Source organism: Ptiloglossa arizonensis, chromosome 4, assembly GCF_051014685.1.
Source record: "Ptiloglossa arizonensis isolate GNS036 chromosome 4, iyPtiAriz1_principal, whole genome shotgun sequence".
Taxonomy (NCBI): domain Eukaryota; kingdom Metazoa; phylum Arthropoda; class Insecta; order Hymenoptera; family Colletidae; genus Ptiloglossa; species Ptiloglossa arizonensis.
Window position 1 is genome coordinate 28,015,356 of NC_135051.1, and position 20,086 is coordinate 28,035,441.

Here is a 20,086-nt window from a genome sequence, read left to right on the forward strand (position 1 = left end):
TTTTTATGAATACTGAATTAAATTTCATTGTTAAGCATTCAGTTCTGTTATCTCTAGGTATATATGTAGGTACATAAGATGTTGATCATTAACAGTTCATATATAGCTGAAAGAATGTGTGCATTATTTCTTTCTTCGTGCTATGTAAATTAATTTTGGAAAAAATGTCAAATCAACTAACAACACTGGAATTAAATAAATGTATATTGTCGAAATTATGGTATACATCTCTCATTGTTTATCAAGAAAATGCTAATGATAAATTTCTTCCTTGTCAAAGTGACACTGTAGATTCTGTTGAATCTCAAACATCATTCACAAATTTAATGTAAGTACAATAGTAATTAATAAGTACAAATACAATAATAACTGAGTAAGTACAAATAAAATAATAATGTTATATAAAAGTTCAACTTCAATATATGTAATAGGTTGAGTTATAACTAAATTTAAACTTAATTTTAATATTACTTAATAAAAATAGAAATATCATCTTTATTTGTTAAATATTTTTTAGCTGTTTACAAAGCAAAAGCCAATATGAATGGATTACTCAAATATTATTACAAAAACTTGTTCATAATGTAGCATCTTCAAATGTTAAAAATATAGAGAAACAACATAATTATGTAGAAATGATACATGCTTTACAATTATGTACAAATTTGACAATGCATGTACAACAGGTATTTTAATAATTAATTTATTTATTTTAGTCATTAATTATATTTTTGTTATATCTATAATACATTTTATTTTAAATGTTTCATAGGGATTATTAATGATCTATGAAAATAATTCAAACCAGACACATTCAGAAATTTTTGAAAAAATACATGAGGAATGCTTGACATTTCTAAAACAAAATATTCATAATAATGTGACTATTGTATGTTGGATCATTAATGAATTATTGTTCACGTGTATTAATTCATCAACTACTATTGTTTGCAGTTTGCAAGATTTATATTTGTCTCTTGTAAAAGAATTATTAGAATCTAAATTATGCAAACAATTAATAAGTGACAATTCTGTTGGATATGCATTATGTATTATATCAAAAATGATCATACTTGAATCTAATACAAATGAATTTTCAAAATGTTTCTTTCCTATGCTGTTAAAAACATGTAACATCCAAGATATTGAACTTGTTTTATATTCGAGACAAGAAAGAAAACTTTTTAACATGTGGTGCACTTTTTTAAACGAAGTTTATGGATATTCCAAAGTTGCTGACAATTATAATGATGTATTAAAAATTCAAGAAGTATTATTTAATTCTACTTCTATCTCTGCTCTATTTATAAATAAAAATAATCTCATAAAAAGAGTAACTAACATAAAATTACATTGGGTTACAGATATTTTGGTAAGTGATAACATAATAAATATAGAGTTAATATTATAATTAAAACCAAGATTTTTTTTCAGGACATTTGTTATGTTTTAATAATAAATGGAAAGTACAATGATGTTTCAACAATATTATCTTGTAAATTATTGAAAACTTTTTGGCCAGTTTTATTATTTAAAGTTTTAAATGATTACATTCAGGATGTTGTCTTTCCTAATAAAATTCAAGAAAATGAAAACTTTGTATATGACTCAATTAAATTTTTAATATCTAAATATAATTTTGATGTATTTTATGATTTTACTTTGCAAGAACTTAACACTACATTGAAGAAGCATGTTAAAATTGTGGAATATATTTTGAATTGCACAAAAGGAAATTTTATGACAAATGATAATAATCACATTAAAGAGACAATTAAATCCAATGGCACATTTAAACGGAAAATATCTATAAAACAGATATTCAATTTTTTGTTACATTTTAATAGCCTTTCAGTATTAAAAATAACAACAAATATGCAAGAAAAAGAGTATAATGAAATCAAAAATTTATTAGAAGACCTTTGTGAATCTGAAAACATATTTTATGCATACTGTAGCATATTAAGTGGCCTGAAAGCTATTTTATTATGCGATGCTTATAATGCAAATCAAAGCATTATTTCAAATCACTTCTCTGATATGAAATATTATGTACAAATTTTGTACCCACTCAGTTTGCGTATACAGGTCATAAGAAATATATTTTCTTTACTTTTTTTGCGACATGAAGACTTTGATAATATTCAAAAAAATTATGATGCAAGCAATATAAGTACCTCAAATGAACAATCCAGATTTGAGAACAAATGGGTGGAACAAAGTTTAAAGGGTTTTATTTGTAATAAATGTGCCATAAAAGATGTGTTATATCATTTAAAAGAAATTATATCAGGCACAGAAATTGAATTTATGAAAATGAAGAATGAAGATAGCTGTACAGAAGAAGAAGAACAAATTCAAAGAGACATATCTTCTATTAATGCAGCAATAACAGATGCTAAATGGAGATTAGAAATTTATACAAATTCACAGTTTATAGAAGATGAGAATATATCTAAAGATACAAATAAAAATGTTGTAACTAAACCTGCAGTCCAATTAGATGGAAAATTAACTTCTAATCGTTTCCAGGAAAATATAGCTTTTTACCACGATGGTAGTACTTCAGATGAATCAAAAATTAGATCTGATAGCAGCTCTGAATCAGAACAGACACATAATAATACTAAATGGCGAAAACGTTCTAAGAATGTAGTACTAACATTAGATAGTACAGCAACCAAAGATTTTACATATAAATCATTATTTGTGAACTTTATGTTAGCAACTAAAGAAAGCCTAGTTATTCAGTGTTTGTGGAAAAACGATTATGCAAAAGCACAGGATATTATAGAGGTAATTTTATTGATGCAGAAAATGTATTTATATATTTCTTATTGCAGCTTCAAATTGTTCAAATGCATCTTCTTCAAATTCAGTAGGTTCATATGTAATAAATTGTTGTATCTCCTCTTTCTTTTGTACTTCTTCAGCCAATGTACCGGGAGGATTAATTGCATAATATTGTTTTGCAAATAGAATTCTTTTTCTGGGAAAACAAACCTTGCAACGAAAACAGCAGCAACACCAACCTACAAAATAATACGCTATTGTTATAAATTATTACTACAACTGCTTTTGTTCAATGAAACCATTTAATCATGTAAATTACCTTTGTGAAACCAACAAGGAATTGCAAGACACACATAAATTAGGAACCAAATTCTAATGATTAACCATACTTTCTGTACAAACTTTTTCACAGCAGGCTTTTCATGTTCGTAATTGTACATCAAACAATCTATAGCTTTAATACCAATTTTTTTTGATGCCTCTGTACAGTTTTTAAAATTAAATAACTTTTGATATTTTCTTTTCGATATTTCTTCTAATTGCTCTTTGTTAGTATAATTTAATATTTTGTCAATGTTTGTGTATTGTGCTATTTGTTCTTCATATTCTCTTTTGAACTTCTCATAATCATAAATTTCTTCACCTAGTTCTGTTTCTCCAATATTTGAAGTAAAAGCTTTCATATTAAGGCTTGTATATTCCTGAGGTCTGAATGTTGAATCTTCTTTATGAACTCCATTGGGAGTAGTTTTAATTGTTTCCCATAATGAAAAGTCAACAGTATTTATCTGAAAAAAGTCTTCATTTTCTTTAGTTGGTGTTTGGTACAGGTGTTGCTCATTCTCGCGTTTTGCCCAAAATATTTTCTTGTAAAAATTTTGATTTTCAATCTATTATGTTCTGAAAATACGTATTGATTAGAACTACACTTTTATCATTGCACAAAGTTTACCACTTAATTATTAAACACTTTATCTAAATCTTCTTTAAAACCGGCAATAAATGGTTTATCATTTCTTTCTATTGTGTTAGAATTTTCCCATATGATTGGTTCCATTTGGGTAAGCACATTTGCAAGCTGTATTTTATTCACAATATCATGTTTATTATAATTTTCTACCAAAGAATGTAGTGGTTTGTATCTACTTTCATCTTCTGGATAAACTTCCATGGTTGCAAGATCTACAGGCTGAATCATTTCATTTTCATTTTGTTCGTCATAGTCTTTATTATCAGATGCCATCTCAAATACTTTTTTATCTTGTAAATTAATCTATACAAAACACAAGGTATGGTAGTGAAATTTATAAATAATAGCAGTTAATAACAAAAACATTATTATTCATTAATACTCAACTTTATATAGGGGTAACGAAATAATAGATACACTTAATAGCAATAATATAATTAATATTTTCTGGAATAACATGTTTATTTGATTCTTACTTTACTATATGTTTTTATATTGCAGACGTCTCATATAAAAAATAATCAATTAAATGGAGAAATTCAATTTTCGAAAGCATTACACATGTTTAGAGAGAACATATATAAAGAAGCAAATACATTAAAAGATAAAAATCAATCAAAAGAATATTTACAATTTTCTACATTAGAGGTATGTTCTACAAATTAACTAATTTCATTTATAAGACACATATTTATCACAGAAATTATTATATTTTCACAGAATATAAGACTAGTTGTACAAGAAGGTATACAATCTTCAAGATATACTAGCCAACTTGAAACATTTTTAGCATCTCAAGAAACTAATTTACGAATGCTAAGCACAGATATTGTTAGTGGGAATGAAATATTAACAATATGTATATTAGATCTAGCTTTAACTATGAATCAAATTTACCCTAGCTCAAACAATTTTTGCGATATAGCAATGAAATATTTAAAACTGTGCGAAACATTTGACAATACTGAATATGCACGTTTTTTTTCTAAAATTCATCAATTGTTATATGAAAAAAAAGACGAATTCTCAATAGAAAATGTACTCTGTGATGCAAAGATTTCATTGACTGTAAAGGAATGCAAAAAGAAAGATGACTTTTGGACTGATATTATGGTTAAATACCACGAATTTAAAGAATCACAGGCAAATAAAAATACAATCAATAAAATATTGAAGGATAGTAGTTATTTATCAGGTTTAGAAATACTTGACAGAATGGCTGTTATTTCTAGTGGAACCGAGAAATACATGCAAAATGTGTGCTCCCATTTACAACTTCTGCATAAGATTATTCCAACCAATTATCCAATACTTACAGTTACTGATTTGTTAAAAATTTCATTACCTTATTACTTTGGTCATCAAATATTTGAACATAAAATTGAACCAGATAAGCTTGAAGCAGTTGCACATAATTTACAAGTAAATTTAGTATATAGTATTCTTACAAATGCTTGTCCCAGATTGTTCTATGAAAAGAATATAAACTACTCTATCAATAATAAAGAAAATGGTTGTATCATTTTAAATAAGAAATTATGTAAATTGGTATGTATCAATACTTTGTAGATAATTTTTCTATATTTTGGAAAAATCATAGTAAACATTAAATAATTGTTACCATTACAGGATATAAATCATAAAATAAAAGCACCAAATCAATGCATTTCAGAGATATTAACAGAACTTGTGCAAATTTTGCAAAATTTAAATTTAAACCAATTTTATTTAAGCCATGACATGTGCAAAACTATTTCTAAGCGCTCTGATATTCAAGATGTATTATGTAAAACCACTTGTCTTGTAAGCTTAGATTTGAGTGAATTATCCATGGGTGATGAAACATTAACTTTCCTTTTGAATATGTGGAATCTTATATTTTTACATGCTAGTTTAACTATTTGGGCATATCATCCACCTTTTAACAATTTACAACATGCCGTTTCATTAATGTCAATTGGTTATTTAATTGGCGATTTAGGTTTAGTAACACTAGCTGCATTGAGATCAAAATTACTAAATAATATTATGTTAGACAATAAGTTCTTTCTTCAACTTGAAGAACTTAATGAACCAGAATGGCAAGATTTGGATATTACTAACGATCCAAGAGTGATCTTTCTGATGGCTAATGAATTTTATGGAACACCTTGTATCCGAGTAAGTTGTCATTCATTTTATCATTAGATTTTAAAAATCATTTACCAATATGTTTATTTTTCTAGGTCTGTAATGCAAAATCATTAAATGAAGATTTAAGCAAGGCTTTTCATGAATATCTTGATTATTATTCATCAAGATTTTACGACTCTATGCAAAACATAGAAAAGCAAAGAACAATTTTGTTACCTGATATAATGAAACAATATCAAACTTTCATTTCTCAAAACTATAAAAATAATTTGTATGACAATAGTAACAGTGAGAATATATATTCAATAGATGACTACTTTAATCTCTCTAAGAAAAATATAGTTATACAATATATGGCGCCTTTCTATTTGTATGATGTAATATTGAAGTATACAAATTGTCCTATTGTACAATGTTTGAAACAGCCCAATCAGAATAAAGACGTATGGGAGACCCATACCATAAGATCAAGTTTATTACAATATTTGGAAGGACATTGTTGGGTTGTTTCTTATCTTTTGCAAAGAATATATAATGAAAATCCAACTATTTCAGAAAACATTTGTGATAATCTAAAACGTACTGCTTGTCTCGAAAATCTCTTAAGTTCGTCATGGGTTACTGAAATAAAATCATTGTTTGAAAATAATCAAACTCTTGCAGCTATACTTGAAATGATACCAATCCAAAAAATGTGGTTTCATTTTGAAATTGCATTAGAAAAAAATGAATGGTATACTTGCTTGAAGCTTATAAATGCTCTGCCAGATGATTTGATTAAAAGTACAGAATTGCAATGTTTTAACGATAAAGTTCTTAGTTACATGGTTTCAAAAAAAGATACTACATCAAATGCAGAAGTATTGCAATATGTTTATCAAATTAAAGATGTGTATGTACTCTGCCAGACAATATTATGTAATATTAATAAATGGCAGATAAATGTTTGTGAAAATGCTTTACTTCATGCAGTACATCATGCAGATAGTTATAAATTACCTAACCATTGTAAATTACAATTAAATGAAATTTTGCACAGAGTACTCATTTTTCATAAAATGCTTCCATATTGTGTAATGAAATCCAATGGAAATTGGTATGACATTGCTTACTGCACAGAAAAAATTGATCCATTTGAAATTATCAAGACATTAATAAATGCAGATAAATTTGAATTGTGTTTGGAGTGGCTGGAAAGTCAAGCATTCTCTTTAGAAATGCAACCTTCTCTGATGCAAGATTTCTTACTAGGTCTTTTGAAAAACGAATCACAAAACTTCAAGCAGACATTAAAGGTACTTCAAAGAACATTTAAGATACGAATATATTGCAAGTTACTCAATTACTTAAGTTTTTTTTTTTTTTTTTTAGTTTCTTCAAGCATTACCTTTGAGTCAATCGGTCAAATTGTGTAAGACTGCGTTAAAAGAATTAAAGTCTATTGACTCACTTCAATTTATTACTAATTATTTATTAGAACATTGTAAAGCAACAGAGACTATAAAATATAGGAGAACCCTAATAGGAATTGATATCTTACACATGTTAAAGGTTCAAGAAAGACCATTATATATTCATCTCATAAAAGAACCATTATTAATGTTAGAACAGTTGTTAATGAACTGTAAGATTGAAAGTATTCAAAACATATTAAGTAGAATTGAAGACAAATTACAACAGGTGAATATTTCAAGAAGTAGTTTTGACGAAATTATAAAATTCTATGCTCAAAAATCATTAGATTGTCCAGTATCTTTACAATGTGATAATATTGAAAATAAATCAAGAAATGTACAACATTGTGTTTCGGAAACAGAAGATACTGAATTTGTTATGCCTATTCTAATTCCTACTAAAGAAGAATGGGTACCTAATGATAAGGTATATGAAGATGATGTGCAATTCTTTGGTGGTGTGTGGTATTTAATTCCTTTTACTTTTTATTGTTTAACAGGCTACAGAATGCAGTTGTTGCAAAATTGTTATATTTTCAATGTTTAACAGACGACATCATTGTCGTAGATGTGGTCGTGTTATCTGTGCTCAATGTTCTCAACATCGTATGCATGTGTCTGGGTATCCACCCTCTGTACTTGTACGTGTGTGTAACAATTGCAAACAACAAACAATGTTACAAATGCAAGTCCATCAAGGTACCTCATCTATTTCAAATAGTGAAATGTTTGATTATTGGCAATTAACAAAAGACCAAAAACATAATCAAACCATTAGAGAAGAATTTTCGTTCGAGTATGCACCAAACATTTCTTTGTGTTTGTCTATTCTTAACTTATATTCCGATCACAAAACCTACACCAGGTAATAGCTATTTCTATATATTTACATATTTTTTGTGTTTTTTTTAAAGAGATACTAATACAGAATTTATTGTTTCAGCTTTTTACTAGATCGTTGCGATGAAATAAAGCATTTCTTACAACCTGTCAAAGAGGGAAAAGTAAATCCAGAAGTAGATCATACTGTTATAATTAAAATGATACGTTCTCTATTAGTTGCTGTAAAAGTGAAATGTGCTAAACTTGGTCTCAATACTGGATTAGCCCATTGTGATCGTTTTTTATCACAAGTAGATCTTATTGCCAGTTTTGTCCAATCTGATTGTTTACATCTCATACCTTCTAACGATTTGAACGAACGTACCTTAAGAAAATTTAGGGATCTTCTAATTGAAAGAGAACAATGGATTCTTGCTCTAGATATAAGTACTAAGGCAGGATTGGATACACAAGGTATTTGGGCAACTTGGGGTAAAGCATGTTTGAAGATGGGATACTTTGATCAAGCACGAGATAAATTTTTTCATTGTCTTGACAAAATTCAACATGAAGATATTATTCATGATTTGGTAATTTTATCATATCCAAAAGACTCTGCAGTGCAGAGTAAAAGAGAAATTCGAAAATCAATAGCTGAAAATAAAATTGATGAAGATAAAGAACTTACAAAGGATGAACTATGTATAAGAAAAACAGACTTTTTAAAAAATCGTCCACTAAAAGATCCACCATTACTTTCAGAAATTCTACAAATGTTGAATAACTTAAATACATACAAACAGCATGTACAGTATTCTCTCGATAAATCTACTGCCTTACAAGAAATATTAAATAATTTTGAAAAACTGAAAATGACAAATCAAGGGCAATTCATTGTTAAAAATGTGTCCTCAATCACGCAAAACATTTATTACTATGAAAGTCTTTATTATTTACTTACTTATGGAAGCTATAATTCAATTTTAGAATTTTTTTTGAAACATGAGAAATTTAATAAATGCCTTACTTTTACTTTAGAAAATGATTTAGAACCCGATTTATTTTTCAATGCAATTTATTTATTTTGTTTAAAGAATGGAAGCACTGAAAAACTTCATGAAGCTATGAAAAACAGGGATTCAAATTTATTAATTTGGAAAAAGTATTTGATATATGTGTGTCACAGTCTAGAAAGGAGACAATACTTAAATATTTTGTATCAATTACAACTATTTATGAAAGATTTTGTACGAGCTGCAATGACATGTATTCGTTTTTATTGTAATGAAGTAAGTAATTATACAGATTTCTGTACTAGAGAAAATTTCTTACTTTCTGCCCAAAAGCACTTGGAATCTGAATTGCAAATTGAAACATTAAATCGAAAAAGAAAAAAGAGTATAGGTTCCATGCACAGCAATCAAGGAATTTTAACAATGGAAATGGAACCTTCAGAAATAGATAAACATATAAATACAATCTGTAGGCAAATAGAACTTGCAAAGTTTTTAGCAACTTGTGAAAAAGAAGGAAGGGCTCCAATTCAATTTTTAAATTTGTTTCCGGGCAAGGATTATGATACTGCTCACACTTTAGAATTACCAACTTTATTTGGCAATCAGCAGCAGAAAATAGATTTAGCTGTTCTAGCTATGCTCTGTGGACGCAATATTAAAGAAGGATTTGATGTAACGTTTAGAATAATGCAAGGTCCTTCAACAATTTAAGCTATAACTTGTAAAAGAGTATTATCTGTTCTTTTATATAAAAGATACATATTATTTCAGATTATAATCTACCACAGCAAAAAGTATATTCTTTAACTGGTCATATCTTGATACTGAGAAATAATATTCCTGCAATAGAAAATTTAATTAAATGTTGTCACACTTCTGGGACATCAAATTCGTATATTATATCAGATTATGTTTTAACACATTGTGTGAAATTGTTATTAAATCGTATACATGGTGAACCAGAATCAATTTTAAAAAATGATATTTGTAATCTTGTCAGATTAATAACTGACATAGAGCTCAAAGTAAGTTTGTTATAGATATTAATTTGTTAATCTTTTCCATATATTTTCTTAATGTTTCTTTGTTTAGATAAATGCATATATTGAATGCAAGCTATTGAAAGCCGCATACCTGTTAGCTGTTAAACATTCACGAGCACAAGATATTAGAAAAATTTTAAAAGAATCTGATAGACTTGGTCAAAATGTTATCAAAACAATGTGTATAAAGTGGCTTCAACAAGAACCAAAGTCATAATTTTAGGATGTATTATAGAAGTATGTAAAATATCTTGTTGTTCCTCCACATATATTTGTTACTATCACAAAATATTTATCTATCAAGTTATAGTTAAAAATGTAGCTGATAGGATTGTAATCTTGAGAATTTTATACAGAAGTAATGCAGAATTTGTGTAATAAAATATAAAAAATATTTATATTTTTCACGTTTATTTGCTATTATATTACAAAATTTAATTAAGTATGTATAATGTAGTTGTAGGGTAAAAAATGCAATAATTTCAATGTTTAAAAAAGTTTATTTCAATCGATTATACGTATGGTAATAAATAACATTTAAACACTTAATAAAATATATCTAGTTCCAAAAGTAAAATAATAGATCTTTTTTAATGATTTAGAATTAATGTGTTTAAATCCAAAGATGATACAAAAAATCTCTTCTTTTTTTTATACATATGTAAGAAAGAAATGACTATAAAAAATGGATATTGTCAAATAATATTGGAATGCATGTATACATGTTACATATTCTATGTTATTAGAATTATTACAAAATGTTTAAATAATTTTAATTATTTTTTACATTGAATTACTCTAAAATCCAATAGTTTTAATTATATAAATAAAAATGACAAAACTTATTATACTTTGATTGTATGCCTTCTCATTTAAAATGTAATTTTTTCTTTATTTGTAACTAAATAAAAGTTCATATTTTTCACAACACTGTAGAATATTTGAAAGTATTTCAAATTATTCAAGTTATTCTTCTATGCTTATTTATGATTTCTTTTCTTCACTCACTAAAGTTGACAGTTTCTCTTCATATTTTTCTGCAAATGCAGGATCAGTATTTTTAATCGACAAAAGCAAAGAATCTTTTTCCTGCTGAGACCAATTATGGCTCCATTCTCGAAAGAGTTTTACTCGACATTGAAATAAACTTGGAGGTCTGTTAGATCCTTCTGAGTATCCCAAATTTTCCATTCTGGAGACCAATCCATTAACAAGACCCAAGGGTCCACATTGTTCCAGAAGCACACTCAAAAAGTCACTCCTTTGCATTTCTGACCATTCTTGAAACCATTCTACTATATAACGCAGTTGGGCTTCGTTTGATAGCATAGTAGACATGTTTTATCTTTGAAAAAAAAAAAAATGGTAATTCTAATTAATTATCACCCTTGAAATTAAAATAAAATTATACAAATTATATAACAGAAACATAACAGTTAGAAGTTATTTTACATCACAACCTGTAATTTATCCTAAAGAAAAAAAGGGCAAGGAATAGAAAAATGCAATGATAAGATAATTAATAAACAGTAAAATATTGTTAAAAATTTATCGATATATGATACTGTATCAATAATTAATAAATAATTCGACATAATATATTCATCTACACAGTACAAAAAAGTTCTAGCTTTGTGATTATTGTGGTACGATTTTATGTAAGAAAAGAAATTCATATTTACATGTTATGTTTTCTCTTATCGGTGATGTAACTTTCGTTCACTTATTTTCGATTTATTACTTTCAATCATTACAAAATATTCTGAACAACAGTACTCATCAGCTGAGATGAAATGACAAATATATCACATCATATAATAACAATATATGTAAATGTTTTATTTTAAAACACCATGCAAATGTTCTATAATGACAAATAAAATAAATAATTACATTACACAATTAATCGATCAATTTGCATTTCTTAGGGTTAACTTCGATCTCCCTTTCAAAATCCGAATCGCTCTCCGACGTTAGCCGATCTAAAATTGATAAAAATTTATTAATTCTTACGAATTTTCGATGAAATCATTTGCGCGCGTTTATCTTTTAGCATTTTGCATTTTCTTTTATTTACTTTCAACATAAATAGAACCATCTTGTTTTTTCACGAGAATAGTTATAAAATCGTTAATTTTGATTTGCATGTCTTTCAAACAAGAAATCACACCGGTCAAAGTATTCGTACTCAACTCTACACTGTTATTTTCATAAACACACTCGTTACTTTCACAGATTTTTACGTGCACGCTTGTGCTATTCATCGTGATTTTGTATTATTTTCAATAATTTTCTATTCACGCGGCGAAATATTTTCTTTCACACATAAGTTTTCTATCGGTCAATATCCATAAAAGTTTGTACTATTTGCAAAGCGCGCTGGTGTGTTCATGTTATTTTCCAATGCAATCTTCTTTACATCATACTGTTTTCTAAATAATACATTTTGTATTATAAATAATTTATTTTATAATAAATGTCATTCAAACTCCTTTCCGCGTTACCGATAAAAATATAGAATATAGTACAGTAAAGAGTTTCAATGAAATTTCATAATTTTCAGCATAGAGAATGCATGAAGTCGTCGTTAATGTGTAGACTCGCCATAACATTGAGTGCGTGATCATCACGCTTGACATTTGTTGGAACTAAATATTTGAAGATAACTATACTGTTATGTTGAACACATTGTATGACTGTATAAATGTGCTTTCTAACCTGTAACGTAACAAACTTTACTTGACAGACTGTAAAGGCATATGTTGGAATTAGCAAAATGGTTCTACTGGAAAACGATGTGGTAATTTTTGTAATCCAAAGAGCTATTATTTTAAGAGTTTTATATTAATTTCAATTTTAGTTTCTAGTGGAGCTGACACGACTTTTTGATAAATCACGTATTTCTGGTTCTGTAGTGCTCACTATCAAAAGATGTACGTACTCGCATTGGTATTTTATAAAGAGCATTAAAATTAAATATTTTATCTAAATATTGTAATTGCCTTTTTAGTTAATGGACATAATAAACCAGTACCTAGAGAAGGTAGGCCTCCCTTGCCAACACCGATTGAATTTCTCTGTTTAGTAAGAGCTACTTTAAGATCCAAAAAAATTTCTACTATTGTATGTATTATTCTCTGAAGTTACACTTTATTCTTTACATGATCAAAGAAAAAAAAAGCATGAATGAAATATTTTATATTTTAGATTCATTCCAAGGATGTAAATAAATTTCAACAAGCATATTGGAATCTATTAAAATCAAACATCAATGGTCTTAAAAAATTAAAGAAAGTTAAATCTGCAAAGCCTAAAGTCCATTGATATCATAATATAAACTGTTCAACAGTTTCTTTGTAATATGTTATTATTAAAACTTTTTACATGAAATATGTTTCTCTTAATGTATAATGTGATGCTGTCTAAGAAATAAATTACGATTTATGTAAATAATACCAATACAAGTAACTCCTTGAATGTTGCTATCTGTTGGACAAAATATCATTAATATCCATTCATGATAGTCTTTCATTGTAAGGGTGTCTCAAGAAAAGAGAGTTCGAGAATTACTTCTTCTCGAATTGGTCCACATATACTGTAACACCCTGTAGAAAATCAGATGCGTGAATTCACCAATCACCGAGTGACAACAATAATATGGCATCTATAAATGATGTGTGATGATCGATTTAAAAAAATCATAACAAACTAATCAACTACTCATTTAATTTAAATTTTATTCAACCAATATTCAGTTTAAATATGATCTTCACGTAAGTAATTTCAGCAAAAACGTTTTCTCAACAGTTACATATTATTAAATATTATTAAGGTAATGAAATTACATTTTTTGTTTATTAATTAAAATAATGATAAAAGTTTGTTTAAAATATAAAGAAATGATGTTTATACATAAGAGTGTTCTTAAATTAAATTTACGTCTATCTACGGAAAACGCGTTGTTAAGTAAAAATATGGAAGGCGTGCCCCTTGACGTAGGCCATTTTATTGTGCGTTCAGTCTTACAGGGATTATCCCTCCAGGGGCCGATAGAAATGACTGAAAGAAACTTGGAATCGTAGTGTAACAGTGTCACAGGATTACCGAAAACTTCGACTTTATTCCTGTACTTTTTTAAAATAATAATTTTTTTTGAACTGTAATTATCGAGTTACAGATACAAACGTTATTAGGATATTGTAATTTATGTGCACGTATCTTAGTCGCGAACTGCGACTGCACGAGTGTATATAATTTTCAGAAAATCCCAAGCAATCTTTCATTAATTTCAATTATAAGAAGTAAAATTGATGGAGGAAATAATGGGTATTCATATTTCTTTTTCATTAAAAACATTGTACTTTCTATACCATTTGTTATGAAGCATACGAGGTATATCATTTTTGTTATAGAAATTGTGAAAGTGGAGGATACAGTGTTAATGACAAGTACAACTTTGGAAAATTTATTTGGTAATTTTCATATATAGTATCATCTGATATACACACATCTATAATAATATCTTTAACATTGTTACTTGGTTATTGTAGACCCACTTAATACCCAAGATACTATCATAATGTCCACCGAACCAGAATCTAATGACATGAAAGGTAGGAGTGATGGACATAGCCTTTTGTTTACAATATATAAAGAAAAATAATTTTACTATAATAGTTTCAGTATTTTATATTATCCTCTTTTTTCTTTCTATTTATTAATTATGGTGCTTTCTATTATGTTTTTACAGTTATTGCTCAAGGTGGTCAAATTATACAAATTGTAACAGATTATGAGTGTGTAACATGCCATCGTGTCTTTCAATCTCAGGATGTAAGGATTTGAATAGTTTATTTTATACATTGGTTTAAGAATAACACTATTTTAAAATTCAAAGCAAATAGATGTATTTTATGATACAGTTTTGATGAAACTATTGATCAATTTAATAGATGCTAAAGGAGCATTTAGATATGTGCAGAGAAGAAGATGACTCCATGAGTATTTTACAACTTAGTAATCTAGAGAATTATGACTCAGAAGAGGATGACAAAGATGACAATTCAGATTGTGCTGTTGATTCAAACATTCAAGGTATATATTAAAATCAATATATAATTTTTGTAAAGAATAAATATAACACTAATATACATTCTAAACACGGAGAATAATAATCGTAGATCCTAGTTCCAATGGTCAAAAAAATAATAATCGTAAACCAGTAATTATGCCTGTACCTGATACCCAATGCCATTGTTGTGCTGAAGACTTAAGTACTGCGCACAGTGGTGGTGAATATAAGTGTTCAAACTGTGAGCTTTCGTTCAAAAAAAAGTCATCTTTAGAAAGACACATTGTAGTAATTCACTGGCAATGTGATTCTTGTTCTTGTAAGGAATGTGGAGAAACATTTAGTGATAAAAAGTCATTAAATAAACATCGTTATACCACTCATGCTGATCGAAAAATTTACAAGTAAGCACATATTTACATATATTACAAAAGTACCAACTCATTTATACTGCCTAATATATATTGCTCAAAAATATTGCAAAAGAACAATCAACAATACAGTATAATTTAATAATTTTAGATGTGAACCTTGTGATACTTATTTTTCTCGAAGTTATCATTTAAATCGTCATATAATGCAATCTGGTTGTCATGGCAACATTCTTAATACATTTAATTGTCAAGTGAGTATTTCTACTTAATATTTAAATAAATTTTCTGTATAGTATGTAATATAGTAAATCATATTTGAACTGATTAACCACATATCTTGATAGGTTTGTAAAAAAGTTTTTACACGTAAGGATAATTTACGTGAACATTTACGTACGCATAATGGAACTGTTCAAAGGCAAAAAAAGCCTTGTAAATATTGTCCTAAAGAATTTTTTACTAGCCAACAATTGTTAATTCATGAACGTGTACACACAGGAGAACGGCCAGTTCAATGTGATTTATGTACAAAGACATTTTTATCATCTCTTGCATTAAAAAAGCATAGACGCGTACATACAGGAGAAAAACCATTTGAATGCAAATATGTAAGTATTGAATTTAATCATGGATTGACTTTCTTAGTAAGTACTTAATTTTTTTAATCAGAAATATAAGTTTAGTTTTTAAAACAGTATTTTATAATAATAATTTTCTTACATAATTTGATTCCAAGCAAGCATTATGGACAGGGAAAGTGGTGTAAGTTTTTGCTGTCATAAATAAAATGTCTGATTTTATAGTTATTACAACAAAAGTTTAGCTTATATTATACCATATGAATTCAATTTAATGCGTTATAAAACGATGTTTATCAACATATAAAATACTTCTTAATTATTTTAGTGTCAAAAAAAGTTTGCTGCCAGAGAAACTTTAAATCGACATCAAAGAACTCATACTGGTGAAAAGCCACATGTTTGTCAGTATTGTGGCAAGTCATTCATTCAGGCAGCTCAATTAAGAGCACACATATTTCATCACACTGGTGAAAATGGCTTTTATTGCGATGTGTGTGGTAAAGCATTTAATCGGAAAGCTCGTTTAAATGTTCATAAAAAATTTGTCCATGAAGGAGCAACTCCATTTACGTGTGAAGTTTGCGAAAAAAGATTTATAAGAAGAGAAGATCTTGTCAAACATTCGTTACTCCATACAGGAATTAAACGTACAATAAAATCATTTTAATTTTTATATTATGATTTTAGTAAACTGCTATATAAGTTAAAAAATTGAGAATGTCTATGTTGATCAAAAATGTTTTCTTTATTCTAGCATTTAAGTGCGATAAATGTGAGAAAGCTTTTTCTACAAAGTCTTCTTTACAAGCTCATTTAAATACTCATAGACGTGAACCACCACAATCATGCGTTGAATGCAATAGAGTGTTTATTCGACAAGATTGTTTAATGAGGCACATCAAAGCAAAACACCGTGAACTATTGGAAGATGTCATGAATGAAGTAGAAAAAAAGCATTTGCAAACACAAATGTATAATATTGCAACAATTGCTGCTGAGAAAACAAAAAATGGAGAGTCCAGAAGACTTTCCACTGATGAATTACTAAAAGCTATTTCAGATCTTTTAAAAATATTAATCGATGATGAAACTCTTCAGGTATTGACAACTATGCCCGACTACTATACTATAGACTATGGTATAGAATACTATACTATAATTTGTAATAATTTCTTATAATTGCAATAATTATCTAACATCAAATAGTATTTAACTTATCTTATATTTTATAGTTGTTTGGTTGGCCTGATGCTCCTATTCAAGATATCTTAGAAGCCGTAATTAGAAGATGCGGTCATCCACCATTAACGTCAGAAAGCGATTTACTTTTTACTGAACGATTAAGGGAAAATGTTAAACTTTTGTTTACCGTTGTTATAGAAGATGATACAGTAAAATCTCTCTTAACAACGAAGACAGTAGATGATGTCATTCTACATGTTTTAGAACTTTCAAAAGAATATACATCAAGCTCGTAGTTGTACGAGGAAAAACAAAAGTCATTAATTTTCTATTCACGCATAGTGTTCATTTTTCTCTTTTTTCATTGATATTAAAAACTTCAGTTGAAATTATTTCAAAAACAGAATGTTTTGACAAGTGCGGAATGATGGTACCAATAGAACTTGAAAATACATAGTATAATTTACTTCATATTGCTGTTATAGTGTACTATTACAATTATTAAAAAGTTGCATATAAATTTAGAATATTGTCTGATATATTTTTTTATTTGTTTACTGTTTTGCTTATACTCAGAATTATAAAATAGTCACATCTTTTTAATTATTATCATCAAACATAAATACACAGTTAAATTTGCTGAGACATTTTATATCAGAATAGTATATTTTTTATACAATACACATTATTTGCAAACTGCACTTATGTATTATTTTATACACCCTACACATATATTTTTCACGATATGTAAATGGTGTATTAATTTCTGGCTACAAAGAAATAAACAATTCGAGATGAATATTCATTAAAAAAACAGATATTCACTGACCATTCTAAATCTTTCATGTTTTGTCATTAAATATGTTTTAAGATATTTTAAAAAGAGGTTCATTATTAAATATCTTTATATTATTATATTTTATTGTAATACATGTTTTATTCCATACAAAAGTGGTTAATTATTTTCAAGAACTCTAACTTTATTTCACATAATATATAAATCGTTTATGGTTTGTTCAACCTTTATAATTATTAAAGAGGAGTTTACATTATATACACGATTTCACTCTATTTTGCATAAGAAATTATCGTATAAATAAATTATAATGTTTATCGTTGTTTTCTTAACTTTTTTTATCTGACCAAGTATCTTTTGTCAATATTTTATTACAATTACGATATGTGGTATATTTCAGTTCTTGTTCCAATCAAAATAGATAACACGTGAAAGCAGAAGACGGTGTGTGCATTTTGACAGAGTTTGTAGATATTTATTTATATTTTTCATATTTTAGTTAACGATGATTGCATTAGACACTACGGCAAAGATTGGAAAATCGCCGAAAAAACCCCAAGGTTAGAATTAAATTTTATTTTTGTATTAAAAATTTTTATGTAAGAGAAGTTTACTTTCTATACTTAACCTTTCTAAAATGATGATCTCTGGAAAGTTGGTACTAATAGAAATTCTATAAAGGAGAAATTTTATTTTATTTGGTATACATATTACGATTTTGATAATAAAATATATTATTGCAGTAGAAATAAAGGAAGATAGTGATGATAGTGATGATAGTGAACAAGATAGTGTTGAAGAAACCATGGAATCCGAAGCACAGGAATTGGAAAGTGCAGATAGAGGGTTTAGAGAAATAGAATCTGAAGAGAATGACTCTAGTACTCAAAAAATTAAAGGAAATCCAAGCTGGGCAGATGCTATGCAAAAAATATTAAGGACAAAAAAACCTAAGCGTAAAAAGACAATAGTTTTATCGAAAGCAAAAAAGTTGTGCGATGTAGTAAAGAAAGAAAAAAGCAAAAATGTATCGTTTGAAATTGAAAAGGTACAAGAGGAAATTAAAATAGAGGAGCCGAAAACAACTGAAAATAAAGTACAGAAGCCACTTGTACAGTTAAAGGAAAGGAGAAAGAACAATTTGGGTATTAGAATAAAACCAAATATAATGGATGGAGAGCGTGAAAGAATATTACAAAAAATTGCTACAAAGTAAATATACTATTGTAAAAGTATTGGAATTACTTTACTTATTTGTTTCAAATTATTAAAAATGCTTTAATTTTTTACAGAGGTGTAGTACAATTATTTAATGCAGTAAGACAACAACAAGGGGAAATTAATGAAAAATTATCAGAAGCTGGTCCACTAGAAAGAAAACGTGAACAAGTACTTAAAAATATTGATAAAAACTCATTTTTGGACATTCTTATGGGTGGAAGTAAAAGTGTCAGAGTAGATGATGATATTAAAAATGAATCGCAAGAGAATGAAAAAAATCAGAAGCAGGTAAATGTGTCTCATTTTAAGTAAATGCTATTTTACTTTGCAAAGGAACAGTAACAAAAATAAACAATTCTATTCAAAGGAAAAAGGAGTATGGAATGTACTGAGGGATGATTTTGTTATGGGAACAAAGCTAAAAGACTGGGATCGTAAAAGTGAGGATGAAGATTCTTCTGCAGCAGAAGATATGGATAGTGATAATTAAATTTGATAAAAATATAGAATGTTTGTGCATGTATCAAAGAATTATTTGTATAAAATTGATTTAAAGGTATGTGTGTCATTATTTCTAAACTCATAATAGTGAAAAATTATTATTACTGAATGTGTCAGTAAAATTGATTA

At 27.5% G+C, this 20,086-nt stretch overlaps 6 protein-coding genes across 12 annotated transcripts; 4 read left to right on the plus strand and 2 right to left on the minus strand.

Moving 5' to 3' along the window:
- The first annotated feature begins 28 nt into the window (after window positions 1-28).
- On the plus strand, window positions 29-10,625 carry Sptz (zinc finger FYVE-type containing 26 spastizin). Its single transcript, XM_076310461.1, has 13 exons — window positions 29-328; window positions 518-686; window positions 773-1,372; window positions 1,435-2,796; window positions 4,265-4,411; window positions 4,484-5,311; window positions 5,393-5,923; window positions 5,989-7,191; window positions 7,268-7,777; window positions 7,851-8,215; window positions 8,294-9,882; window positions 9,960-10,213; window positions 10,281-10,625. Exons 1-13 carry the CDS (start codon window positions 165-167, stop codon window positions 10,446-10,448), a joined length of 7,890 nt encoding a protein of 2,629 aa, XP_076166576.1. The 5' UTR covers window positions 29-164; the 3' UTR covers window positions 10,449-10,625.
- Window positions 2,824-4,222, minus strand: LOC143145496 (uncharacterized). The gene is made up of 4 exons (XM_076308925.1): window positions 4,181-4,222; window positions 3,764-4,066; window positions 3,113-3,683; window positions 2,824-3,032 (listed from the first exon to the last, which is right to left on the minus strand). The coding sequence occupies exons 1-4, from the start codon at window positions 4,220-4,222 to the stop codon at window positions 2,824-2,826; spliced, it is 1,125 nt and encodes a 374-aa protein (XP_076165040.1).
- Window positions 10,626-10,920: 295 nt separating the features above from the next.
- On the minus strand, window positions 10,921-12,660 carry LOC143145381 (uncharacterized protein C14orf119 homolog). 4 transcript variants are annotated; one of them, XM_076308710.1, is made up of 4 exons: window positions 12,309-12,655; window positions 12,125-12,213; window positions 11,914-12,014; window positions 10,922-11,576 (listed from the first exon to the last, which is right to left on the minus strand). In XM_076308710.1, the coding sequence occupies exon 4, from the start codon at window positions 11,567-11,569 to the stop codon at window positions 11,216-11,218; it is 354 nt and encodes a 117-aa protein (XP_076164825.1). In that variant the 5' UTR covers window positions 11,570-11,576; window positions 11,914-12,014; window positions 12,125-12,213; window positions 12,309-12,655; the 3' UTR covers window positions 10,922-11,215. The 4 variants fall into 4 exon arrangements, with proteins under 4 accessions (XP_076164826.1, XP_076164825.1, XP_076164827.1 ...); XM_076308711.1 differs by lacking the exon at window positions 11,914-12,014 and having other exon boundaries at window positions 10,921-11,576; window positions 12,130-12,213; window positions 12,309-12,660; XM_076308712.1 differs by lacking the exon at window positions 11,914-12,014 and having other exon boundaries at window positions 10,924-11,576; window positions 12,425-12,646.
- A 215-nt stretch (window positions 12,661-12,875) lies between these two features.
- On the plus strand, window positions 12,876-13,699 carry Srp14 (signal recognition particle 14). The gene is made up of 4 exons (XM_076308713.1): window positions 12,876-13,031; window positions 13,092-13,164; window positions 13,242-13,354; window positions 13,439-13,699. Exons 1-4 carry the CDS (start codon window positions 13,008-13,010, stop codon window positions 13,553-13,555), a joined length of 327 nt encoding a protein of 108 aa, XP_076164828.1. The 5' UTR covers window positions 12,876-13,007; the 3' UTR covers window positions 13,556-13,699.
- A 245-nt stretch (window positions 13,700-13,944) lies between these two features.
- Window positions 13,945-18,091, plus strand: LOC143145357 (uncharacterized). 3 transcript variants are annotated; one of them, XM_076308670.1, is made up of 12 exons: window positions 13,950-14,004; window positions 14,493-14,557; window positions 14,644-14,703; window positions 14,782-14,844; window positions 14,982-15,064; window positions 15,184-15,325; window positions 15,412-15,706; window positions 15,825-15,927; window positions 16,021-16,284; window positions 16,583-16,904; window positions 17,012-17,355; window positions 17,490-18,091. In XM_076308670.1, the coding sequence occupies exons 2-12, from the start codon at window positions 14,542-14,544 to the stop codon at window positions 17,733-17,735; spliced, it is 1,938 nt and encodes a 645-aa protein (XP_076164785.1). In that variant the 5' UTR covers window positions 13,950-14,004; window positions 14,493-14,541; the 3' UTR covers window positions 17,736-18,091. The 3 variants fall into 3 exon arrangements, with proteins under 3 accessions (XP_076164786.1, XP_076164785.1, XP_076164784.1); XM_076308671.1 differs by lacking the exon at window positions 14,493-14,557 and having other exon boundaries at window positions 13,945-14,004; XM_076308669.1 differs by lacking the exon at window positions 13,950-14,004 and having other exon boundaries at window positions 14,092-14,557; window positions 17,490-18,090.
- A 547-nt stretch (window positions 18,092-18,638) lies between these two features.
- On the plus strand, window positions 18,639-20,015 carry LOC143145652 (RRP15-like protein). 2 transcript variants are annotated; one of them, XM_076309225.1, is made up of 4 exons: window positions 18,639-18,795; window positions 18,982-19,447; window positions 19,528-19,744; window positions 19,824-20,015. In XM_076309225.1, the coding sequence occupies exons 1-4, from the start codon at window positions 18,741-18,743 to the stop codon at window positions 19,944-19,946; spliced, it is 861 nt and encodes a 286-aa protein (XP_076165340.1). In that variant the 5' UTR covers window positions 18,639-18,740; the 3' UTR covers window positions 19,947-20,015. The 2 variants fall into 2 exon arrangements, with proteins under 2 accessions (XP_076165340.1, XP_076165339.1); XM_076309224.1 differs by having other exon boundaries at window positions 18,643-18,795; window positions 18,979-19,447.
- Window positions 20,016-20,086: the final 71 nt, after the last annotated feature.

Bases quoted from the DNA above. Each gene is read 5' to 3' on its own strand.
- Sptz (XM_076310461.1), top strand. From the start codon at position 165: ATGTCAAATCAACTAACAACACTGGAATTAAATAAATGTATATTGTCG. The intron at 1,373-1,434 runs GTAAGTGATAAC...ATTTTTTTTCAG, and splicing joins ATTGGGTTACAGATATTTTG to GACATTTGTTATGTTTTAAT. The intron at 5,312-5,392 runs GTATGTATCAAT...TTACCATTACAG, and splicing joins ATAAGAAATTATGTAAATTG to GATATAAATCATAAAATAAA.
- LOC143145496 (XM_076308925.1), bottom strand. From the start codon at position 4,222: ATGTTATTCCAGAAAATATTAATTATATTATTGCTATTAAGT. The intron at 4,067-4,180 runs GTATCTATTATT...TGTTTTGTATAG, and splicing joins TTATATTATTGCTATTAAGT to ATTAATTTACAAGATAAAAA. The intron at 3,033-3,112 runs GTAATTTACATG...ATTATTTTGTAG, and splicing joins TCCTTGTTGGTTTCACAAAG to GTTGGTGTTGCTGCTGTTTT.
- LOC143145381 (XM_076308711.1), bottom strand. From the start codon at position 11,569: ATGTCTACTATGCTATCAAACGAAGCCCAACTGCGTTATATAGTAGAA.
- Srp14 (XM_076308713.1), top strand. From the start codon at position 13,008: ATGGTTCTACTGGAAAACGATGTG. The intron at 13,165-13,241 runs GTACGTACTCGC...TTGCCTTTTTAG, and splicing joins AGTGCTCACTATCAAAAGAT to TTAATGGACATAATAAACCA. The intron at 13,355-13,438 runs GTATGTATTATT...TTTATATTTTAG, and splicing joins CCAAAAAAATTTCTACTATT to ATTCATTCCAAGGATGTAAA.
- LOC143145357 (XM_076308670.1), top strand. The intron at 16,285-16,582 runs GTAAGTATTGAA...TAATTATTTTAG, and splicing joins AACCATTTGAATGCAAATAT to TGTCAAAAAAAGTTTGCTGC. The intron at 17,356-17,489 runs GTATTGACAACT...TATATTTTATAG, and splicing joins TCGATGATGAAACTCTTCAG to TTGTTTGGTTGGCCTGATGC.
- LOC143145652 (XM_076309224.1), top strand. From the start codon at position 18,741: ATGATTGCATTAGACACTACGGCAAAGATTGGAAAATCGCCGAAAAAA. The intron at 19,448-19,527 runs GTAAATATACTA...AATTTTTTACAG, and splicing joins TTACAAAAAATTGCTACAAA to AGGTGTAGTACAATTATTTA. The intron at 19,745-19,823 runs GTAAATGTGTCT...TTCTATTCAAAG, and splicing joins ATGAAAAAAATCAGAAGCAG to GAAAAAGGAGTATGGAATGT.